This window comes from Chaetodon auriga, chromosome 15, assembly GCF_051107435.1.
Source record: "Chaetodon auriga isolate fChaAug3 chromosome 15, fChaAug3.hap1, whole genome shotgun sequence".
Taxonomy (NCBI): domain Eukaryota; kingdom Metazoa; phylum Chordata; class Actinopteri; order Chaetodontiformes; family Chaetodontidae; genus Chaetodon; species Chaetodon auriga.
The window spans coordinates 21,529,886-21,540,301 of NC_135088.1; the positions used below are offsets into that span (position 1 = coordinate 21,529,886).

Consider the following 10,416-nt stretch of genomic DNA (forward strand, 5'->3'; position numbering starts at 1 on the left):
ATGTGGCTTCCATTACCCCTCTTCACTACCCCTCATCAAAATACTGCAAAATGTTCTTATGACATACAGTATATTACTACTACTGTGCCTGTAGTAATGCTGTTTGTTACTACAACTACACCTGCATCAAGTTCTACTACAATTTTTAAGTCAATTTTACAGTCTAAATAATTATGTGACTCATGATCACTGTATGAGTGTTGTGAGTTTTGTTGTCCTTCACCCCCAAGTACACACACACTCACAAACAGGGGGAGAGATGTACAGCCAGGCATCCCTTGTACTAAAAACTAATACCCTCCCCAAATAAACAGACCTGTATGAAAGAAAAGAGAAAGCAGACAGAAATCAGAGCTATTCAGGGAGACGGAAAAGGGGGAGGTGTGAAAATGTGAGCTTAAACGAGCAAGCAAAGTAGACGTGAACAGGAAGAGAGAAAAAAAACCCATCTAGGAAATGAAAATACAAAGGCAGAAGTGCAAGTGGCTGGTGTTAAACAATGTCATGAGAGAGTGATGGAGGTACGTAGGCAAGAATGACAGCAGGTTTGATTGAATAGACAACAAAGATACGAGTGAGAGGGAGGAGAACGCCATTTAAGTGGAAGAGAAGAAGCAGATTGTTAAAAAGAACAAGTAAGACTTCGGAGACTGACTGGAAATGGGGTAAGTGATTCTCTGTTTCAGTGATCCTCTCAAACTGTGTTTTTCCCCTCCCAAATCATTTTAATTGTCCTGAATGCATGAATAACTGACAAAATGTATAACAACAATGTTTCCTATCAACTCTACAGGTGACTTTGCGTAACAAGTCTGGTAGTTCTCACTACATTTCTTGCTGTACACAAGAGTATGGAGCTTACAGCAGGTGTTTTTACAGTTGTCGCACAGAAAATGAACATATTAGAGCTGGAGTAACTGTATTTGCTGTCAACAGAGCCTATCGCTAAAAGCTGAAAAAGATTTTAAGGGCGAATCATTTGGAGAAGTCAGCATATATCACTGACAGGTGACTAAATGTAGTCCATATTAGGCAAACTTGAGCACAGGAAGTGGTTGAAACATGAAAGGTTTCTTTGGCAGGAAGTAAAGATTTCCCACAGGTTACAGACTTTGAGACAAACTGTACAAAAGTAATTCACCGTCACAATGCCTCACAGAAATAAGTCACCGCAATAGTGCTGCAAATGCACCTCTATTTCCTATATCTTTATTTTTTCCTTAAAGCATTCAAACTATTATAATACAAATTATACAATAGAAATGCATGAAATGCCTAGTTGCATATGAAATATCCTACACCAAATGTCTATGTACAACCCCAGAAAGAGCTTTAATGATATGATCCACAAATAATCTGTAATATGTATCTTTGTCTAGTTATTTTACAGCGGTTGAATGCAAGTACATTTACTGAAGCTCTCTACTAAAGTACAATAAGGAGGAACCTGTCTTGAGTATTTGTTTTTCGTGCTACTTTATATTTGTACTTAAGGATACTTCAGAGAGAAATATTATACATTATACGTGCCTACATTTATTTGACCGCAAGCAAATGTATATACATTGAAAATAAGCTAAAATGTTGTTCCTTATATTATTATCAGTGACAACCATCATAATTTATCAGCAGAATGAGTACTCTGACTTTTGATTTTTAAATTGTTTACAGACAATACTTTTGATATTTATTATTGTTTTATTCATTGTGTATAACTGCTTTTAGTTAAGTAAAGAGTCTCAAAACTTCCTCTGATATATCATGTCTGATATATGACAAGTGCAGCACAATAGGGACACACTGTGTATCAATCTATATGTGAATGTGAAAGAGTTATCTTTTCAAAACAGTCAGTGTTGAATAGGGCTCTGTGTCTAGTGGCATTTGTCAATATGAACACTGAACCCAACATTATTCAATGCCTCATTTTTTTTTTTTCTATGAAAACCCCTATTCATTAACAAAAGAAGCCGAAGTTCTCAAATGTTAGATGCTGTCAAAACATAAGCAGCCATACATGAACTTTGTATAAATAAAATACAGCCTAAAACTGACAAAAAATATTATCCAATCAGAGATTCTGATCAAAGAAGCAGAAGTTAAAATGACTATAAAATCTGACTACACATTCAGTGCAGGTTTTAGAACTTCACACTTTATGATAGTTGGTGCCCCACACCGCATGGTCAACACCAAAAGATCACTGAGGTTAGATACCACCCCGGTGTTGGACATGTCCTTCCTATGTGTTATGGCTCCAGTTCATCAGGGAATAGAAATACGAACTGGTTAACATGAGCAGTTTTAGCATCTATGCCTGAACAGACAACTAAAAGCTTTCCATCTATCTATTCAGACCAGACTCCTGGGATTTATATCCATATTTTGTTTTGTTTTGTTTTGGTTTTTTGCCTGACCTACTTTGACCATATAATTAACTAAAAAGATAGAATTGGACACAAAGATTGGCCAGTATCATTGTTCTTGTCTGTGGTAGAGCTGATCTCTCCACCAGTTCATTTACAGTATACCATGGACAGACGACCATGAATCTCTATGGGATGTCCATTAAACAAAAACTCAGTGCCAAAACTAGAGACTAAATATGACTATTAATGGACTGCCTCTTTAAAGCCAGGTGTCTATATCTACACCATACAAACTACACACTCCTTCAGCGGTTCTCGGTTTCCTTCCATTCTATGGTCTTTTCTCGTACTCTACATCTCATCATCTCTCCCTCCAACAGCGAGTCCAGTATCTGCCAGGTGAGGGCGACAGTCATGATGTATGATGACACCAGCAAGCGATGGGTGCCAGCGGGATCTGACACTGCTTCTTTCAGCAGGGTCCAGATCTATCACAACCCCAAGACCAACACCTTCAGAGTGGTGGGCCGCAAAATGCAGGCCGACCAGCAGGTGAAAGACGAGTGTACACAGACACCGTGAACAGACATCACCTTCACACATATAGTGCAGTCTCTCCGGTTGAAGGTCACACACACACCAACCTGCATGAATATTTAATAGAATGAAAAACAGTGTAGTTCGGCAGTGTCTTTGTTGCATAGTCTTGTGCAGTAAAAACTCAAAGCTCAAAATTATCATCTATTAAACTGCTGGATTCAAACTGGAGAAATTTAGTCTCAGCTCTCTTTTGAGCTGATGATTTTCAGCTATTAGTCTATGAAAAACAATATGTCAGCAGCGCTCTAATATAAATAGTCACCCTCTGAACTTTTAAACATTAACTCATCACTGAGAAAGTCAGTCTGTCTCTCTCTGTCTCTGTCTCTGTCTCTCTGTGTTTCTGTCTCTCTTTTGTTTTACAGTCTAATGCAATTCAAACGTATATAAAGTCACAAATGTTAAAAAATTTGAATCACTATCATTTGGACTCACTTGCTTACCATCCTTTTCATGCCAGGTGGTGATCAATTGTCCCATTGTCAAAGGGATTAAGTATAATCAAGCCACACCAAACTTCCACCAGTGGCGGGATCCCAAACACGTGTGGGGGCTGAACTTTGGTAGTAAAGAGGATGCTGCTCTTTTTGCCAACTCCATGACGCATGCATTAGAGACGCTTAATGCACCAGTGGGCACAGGTAAAGACAGCAATGAAAGTGTACAGTAACTACCGATAGAAATAATAAATGTAATTTTTCTGTTATAGTATGATGAGAGTTGCAATCAATTAATTGTGTGTCAGCAGTTGTTTCCAATCAGTGACAAATGTAGATCATCCCAATTATAACTGTAAAGTAAAATCAAACACGCTTTCAGAAAATGATTTGCATGAAGAAATTTAATCCGCTTCAGAACACCTAATACAATATATACTACAAATGTGTGTCGAAATTGTTCAGGTGGGTTTTCTCTGGACAACAACACTGCTTGAATCTATTGCTTGCTATGAGTTTAAGTGTTATGGTTTCAAAGGAGAACACTTGCTAATTACATACAATGACAATGTTTTTGCTCAGGCCCAGCTCAGAATGAACCCTCTGCACAGGAGCTGGAACACCAGAGAAGGTACCATCCATTGAAATGATATGAAGGCTGCAACTAATATTTATTTCAGTCATTGATTGTTGTCTTGATTTCTTTTTTCAATACATTGTTTAGAAAATTTTCAGAAAACAGTGAAAAATGCCACCATTTCCCAAAGCTCAAGTAGACATTCTCAGATTTTTGTTTCAATGCAATGCAAAAATGCAAACACTGATCACAAGACAGTCCTGACATTTAAGAAGCTATAGAACCTGTTTGGCTTTTATGCTTCATAACTGACTGAAATGGTTAATCAATTAATCAACCAATCCTCCCTGTCACTGTTACATATTTAAGTCAGCTGTGGAAAAAGCTGCAGGGTTTTCCCACCAACAGCAGCGTATCGAAACTATGAATTATCTGTCTATTTCTGTCCAGACAAGAGCGCCAGAGACAGGAACAGCAGGAGAAGGAGCGCCTGGAGAGAGAGAGGCAAGCCTCTGCTGCTGCATCTGGCCCCCCTGCCCCTCCTGCCCCTCCTGCTCCTCCTGCTCCTCCTGCTCCTCCTGCTGCTCCTCCAACACCACCAGCTGGCACACCAGCACCCCCACCACCTCCAGGCCCACCGCCTTCCTCAGGAGGGTGCCCACCTCCACCTCCACCTCCACCACCTCCTGCTGGGGGCATGGCCCCATCTGCACCACCTCCACCCCCTGCTGGAGGAGGCAGAGGTGGTGGAGGAGGTGGAGGAGGTGGAGGGTCAAGTGATCTAGCTGCAGCTCTGGCGGGAGCCAAACTGCGTAAAACAGTCAAGGTAAAGTGCGTATCTCCTTTGTGTACTCCACCAACGCAATTACAACTGTGCACCCTCACTCTACTGTGTGTGTAAATGATGGATGATTTTGGTGACTGTGTTCTCATAAATGACAAACTGATCAATAGACTGAATTCCTTTGCACATAGTGAATGGAGGTGTTTTTTTTTGTGTCCAGGATGAGGGAGAAGCACCACCCCCCAAACCAGCACCCTCATCTGGTGGAGGTGGAGGAGGTGGTCTAATGGGAGAAATGAGTGCCATCCTTGCTAGGAGGTAATTTATGACTTAGAGACATATAAGACAGATATGCCTGTGATGATCTGATATTAGGGAATGTCTATAATACAACTATTTCAAATAGGAGGAAAGCTGCTGATAATCCTGCTGCAAAAAAGGTAGAACCTCGCAATGTAAGTCTCATGCCGGTGATTGCATTATTAATGGATTTCTTCTCATTATTTTGTAACATTTGTAGATTGGCAGGTAAGATTTATCATATGACTGGATGCTAACACTGGAATGTTTGTACATTACTACAGGAGGAGGAGGATTCCTCACCATCAAAATTCTCAGGACCAAAAGGTAAGTAATGCCACTTTCGCTCCCCCTACAGGACTGTGATACAGCTATGTAAATGAGTTTTAACTGTATTTGTAGCTTCTTATTGTCACACTACAGCACATAATACTGGGAAAAAACTGTTTTCAAATTAACAAGAAAAGACAATGTGCCCTTGGTCAAAAACCAAAACAATAGCTTAATTTTAGAATATCAACTGTTTAAAATATATCATGTATGCTCTAATTCACATCTTCATTCTTTACACCATAACATAGCACAGTGTGAGGACTTGAAGTACATTTTATGCTAAAACATACAGAGACTAGTAAAAACATTTAAGTTGAATTTTTGGCCATGTATTTCAACAATACATACAATGATATTTCACCAGAAATCAATGGGAAGCCCAAGGAAATTTCTGGCACCATTCCAAGGTAAGACCCTGATCCACCAAGCCTTCACGATCCACATGAGTGATCATGACATTACAATGAGCAATCCCTCCAAATTCAAAAACCCAATCAGCATCTGCCTCAAGGGGTCTGCATGTTTTTCCAACAGGCCCAAATCCTTTACCAACAATCAAAGGGACTCCAGCTCCTCCACTTCTACCTCCTCTAACTCTGCCACTACCCCAGTGTCCAGGTATCAGTTGGCCCTCTGTCCTCACCTGATGCCAAGTTCTCTCCTATCTCGACATGCTTCTTCTCAGTGCTCTCTGCTTTGCTGCCTGCAGTATGAGCCAGTGAAATGTGCTCTGTGCTGGTATCACTGCTGTTTTTGTCAGTGGTGTGCAGCTTGTAAATGACTCACTGCAACAAATATAGCACTCAGCATTTGGTAGTTTCTGTCTGATACATATATAATTATAGTAAGAGACTGAAACATCTTTCTCAGCTACTGTGGTGACCTTCAGTCTTCTGTTTCAATACGACATGTTGCCATGCATCTGCATTCATTAGATTTCTTTCTTCAAGGAAAAAGCATAAAGTGGGTGAGTTTTCATGAAGTCTGAATGTCAGAGCAGTAATGAGTATTAGCATTGTCTTCTCAAGCAATACATTACTTAAATAATATTAGTCAATGCTTAACTTGCACCACAATCTCCAGTCAATGTAAGCAGAATTGGACACTTTAAAGGTATTCATTATACCAGCTGAAGAAACTTTACTCAACTGTCTTTCTACAGACTTGAGGAAGTGGCTGCTAGTGTTGTGCAAGTTACTGAAAATTAGTAATTAGTTACTGCTAGCAGTTTAGCTCACGAATATTATTCAAGCAATGCAGTTTAGCTCTCTGCTATTGCTAATGAAGCAATGCAAGTCATCTCCCAGCTATCCAGTATATCAAATGTACACCACACCATGTAAATCAAATGATGATTATCACCTAGACTTACTTCCTGTTGCCAGTAGGTGGCACAATGCATTTTGACACCTAATCGGCATGTCAATATCCTCAGGCAGTTCATCCTGTACTTCATCGTACCCCAAAAAACACCACCCTGCTGTCTAAAATGAGCCCGCACACAACTGTGTTCTTCCATTAAAGAGGCAGTAGTCATGTATGTTCACCTGCACGAACACGAGGTGCTTCTTTTCCTACTAGGAAATGGATTTTAAGTCCTGACAGGCTGGAATTTGTGCAACCTGCACAAACACAATTATTTACAATGATGAAAAGTGACAAATCACAAAACAAAAAGAAACTGTAAATTCTAAAGATAAATGATGACCACTCCTTGGTCTTATTAGTACCACACTTTGTACTGCAGCTTGGAGAGTAACACCCTTCTGTGCCGTTACATGAAGTGTTGCTGAAAGAAACTAATTTTAAGGGTGCTGCTTTAAATGCTAACCTTTTCATCTCAATTTCGGCCTTTATGTCTTAGTCTTACTAAAGTACTAAAATTGTAAATTAAACATTCAAAGGATAATTTTCATGATACATAAACTATAAATCCATTAAAATAGTCAACTTGTAAGTTGCTCTTTAAGACATTGCTGACCACATATGAGGTGGATCTGGTAAACAAGAACAAAGGAGCAATTTGAAAGAGGAGACTGCCTGTAACTTCCTGTTGCCAGTAGGTGGTGCTATGACCATGATTCAATATTGGCCTATAGATGTCTTTTTTTAAAAAGTGCTGTTGTTGTTTCTGTCTGACCTTAATTGTGCTGCTTCTCCTGGCCAACTCTCTCTTGAAAAGACTTCTTTGAGTCTGTTTTATCTAAGGGTCAACATGGATCTTTGTATTTTAGGACACCGGTGGCGAAAAAGAACTCGGACGGTGCAGTAAGTGATACTTACATGGAACAAATCAAACAGGTTGGTTCATCCATCTCTATTTGAACATACAACAATATCCTGCAACTCAGTAACAGTAAATCTCTGTGTTGTGACCTCTTCAAAGCGGAATAATAACGTTTAATTAATCAAAAACCACCCTGTTTCCTGTGCGTGGTACAGGAAACATTGTGGCTTTTGTTCAAATGAGCACAGATTCGTAAAAAGAAAATATTATGTTGTGATATTATGCATGCATTTCCCAATCCATTGTACTTTGCACTGCATTTGCAAAGTAATAACTGTCTATCCAGAATGTCGCTATGGTGTCATTTTACCACACAGAGCTTAAAGGCTGCTTACTGAGATACTGATTTTAATTATGATGTAGGATTCATTCAGTAAGAAAACATGTATCTGTGTGTTTGAAGGAAATTATTGAAGAGGTGAAAAAAGAACTTCAAAAAGTGAAGGAAGAGATTATCAAAGGTGAGTTCTAACCTGTACGCCGTCCGCTGGCATTAGGTCAACTTATCTAGGTGCTAGATTATAAAGCATTAATAGTCAAAGAATGATTTTGTGCTGTACCCATATATTTCTCTGTGTCTCTTCCAGCGCTGATCCAGGAGCTACAAAGTGCACAGCCAAAGGATGAAGACTCCTGAAAGACTAATGAACACATGTGAATGTTTTATCATGCAATGCTCAGGCAATTTACATCTTTTTTTCCATCATTTTTTGTTCAGTTTTTGTTTTTGTTTTTGTTTTGTTGTCAGTATTTTTGTACCACAAAAAAGAGGGAACTAAAATTAAAATTTAGAGAGATATTTTGCCATGTGTCTGTGGAAACAGATGGAAATGGAAACAGTATGAAAACTTAAGCACTGCAAATACTCACAACATAACCAAACGCAGAAACGTGCTACAAGTAGCACAGACAACAACAATCTGTTTCACAGACACAAAAAAGTGATGACCGCTACTGTAAGACGCTTGTTGTGAGCATTTGCTGCCTGTTTCTGTATTTGGTCATGTTTTGAGTATTTACAGCTCATTTCTCTATTTGGTTATGTTGTAAGTATGAGTAGTGAGTTTGCAGCAACCGTGTTGTGAAATTGATGAAACAGTTTTCTTAATTTGCTTGTGTTTTGTCTATTTGCATGTGTTTCCTAAACTGCAGTGTGCTGAGCTCTCTCAGCCACTGTGAAAATCAGTCTCTCTTGATTGTGTTATTTGAATACTGCAAAGATTTGTGGGTGAAATGCCTTGTTTCTTAAAGAGGAACCAGCCAACTTTTCAACTCCCCCTAGTGTTTAGGGTTCGGGTTTTCTTTTTTCCTCAGAGTGCAGCAACGACTAACATGTCATTGTTTTGAAATCATAAGGCAAAATTCAAAGCAGCGTGATGCAAAAACAAAGAACACCCTTTCAGCTACTGTGAAATATGGAGGTTGAAGCATCATGATGTGGATACACTTTTCTTGAGTGGGGTTATGACATTTAGTTAAAAGTGAGGTAGAATGGAGCAAAGCCAAGAAAGCCACAGCAATTGCATTTTGAGCAAACTTTTCATATGCTACACATCATTCTTGAGTCTTGCAATCGTTATCATATCATACATGGCAGAATAAAGCAACGCTGACATTGGGCCAGGAAGGCTGAAAATAGAGGACTCACCAGGTTGGGGATCAGTGGGTACCTGCCAGGTATATTGATATTGATGGTATAGGATATATAGGACAGGATATTGATTTGTCTAAAACTAGTTCAAGAGCTGTTTGTTTAACATGCCAACTGGCTTTGCTTGTCCCTCTAGGTTAGAGACAATTTGAAGACAGTGGGAAGAGTTAAAAAGAAAGCACCCACTGCTAAAGTGTTCTCAGGAAACATAACCGAAAGTCAGAACAGAAATCTTCTTAAAGTGATTAGTTCAAAGGTTAGAAAAAGGAAAATATGGATATGTTCAAAGAAGTGTATCTGACTCATTAAATATCATGAAGGAAGATACATCTTTGTTGTACTACTCTGTGTGCTGAAACAGACATAAGCATACCTGTGAACCACTGACCTTATACCGAGATGCTACAGGAAACGATGCATTCAAAGTCCCCTATCAGTCCAAAAGACTTCTTTACGACTCTCTCAGTCTTCCTGGAGGTGGTCACAATGCCCCTCCCCTCCCAGTCTATAAAATGTGAACACTCTATACAACCAATCACATTCTAGCTAATCAGTATCAGAATCAGAATCAGAATCAGATATACTTTATTGATCCCGGGGGAAACTGTTGTTGTAACAGTTCTCCTCAATGAATGAAGAGATGAAGATGATGAGATGAGATGATGAAGAAGAGATAGATGATGAAGAGGAGAAAGAAGAGATAAACATCTAAACATGTTATTGCAATTAAAAGAGAGAGAAATATATATATATAGAATATCTTATCAACGTTTTCGCCCTTAATCAGCATCTTTGTTTGAATGGTGCCTCTCTTTTTTTAATTTCTTTTCCTTTTTTTAGCTAGCTGAATAAATGGTGGACACAGTCAGTTGCAGTTTACAGCAAAAAATGTAATAAAATAAAACAAAATAGTTATAATAATATTAATTAACTACTGTGAGAATAGTAAGGGACAGAATTGACGTTTAAAGGTAATCTAATCTACTGAGAAACAGCTAAAGGTATCTGATAACTAATTTGCATCTGTAATCTTTATCATCCTCTTGAATTTAGTACATTCATGAAGATACATATTGGA

General features: G+C 38.9%; 1 protein-coding gene across 2 annotated transcripts; it reads left to right on the forward strand.

Annotated features, from left to right (window-relative positions):
• Positions 1–457: 457 nt before the first annotated feature.
• LOC143332403 (uncharacterized) lies at positions 458–9,930 on the forward strand. 2 transcript variants are annotated; one of them, XM_076749806.1, is made up of 13 exons: positions 458–665; positions 2,750–2,921; positions 3,430–3,610; positions 3,989–4,037; positions 4,434–4,809; positions 4,988–5,085; positions 5,174–5,222; positions 5,352–5,394; positions 5,765–5,807; positions 5,935–6,018; positions 7,635–7,701; positions 8,091–8,148; positions 8,275–9,930. In XM_076749806.1, exons 1-13 carry the CDS (start codon positions 661–663, stop codon positions 8,322–8,324), a joined length of 1,275 nt encoding a protein of 424 aa, XP_076605921.1. In that variant the 5' UTR covers positions 458–660; the 3' UTR covers positions 8,325–9,930. The 2 variants fall into 2 exon arrangements, with proteins under 2 accessions (XP_076605921.1, XP_076605922.1); XM_076749807.1 differs by having other exon boundaries at positions 5,174–5,207.
• The last annotated feature ends 486 nt before the right edge of the window (positions 9,931–10,416 follow it).

Coding starts and splice junctions, on each gene's coding strand:
- LOC143332403 (XM_076749806.1), top strand. Junction 3,611..3,988: donor TAATGCACCAGTGGGCACAG/GTAAAGACAGCA, acceptor GTTTTTGCTCAG/GCCCAGCTCAGAATGAACCC. Junction 6,019..7,634: donor GCCACTACCCCAGTGTCCAG/GTATCAGTTGGC, acceptor TTTGTATTTTAG/GACACCGGTGGCGAAAAAGA.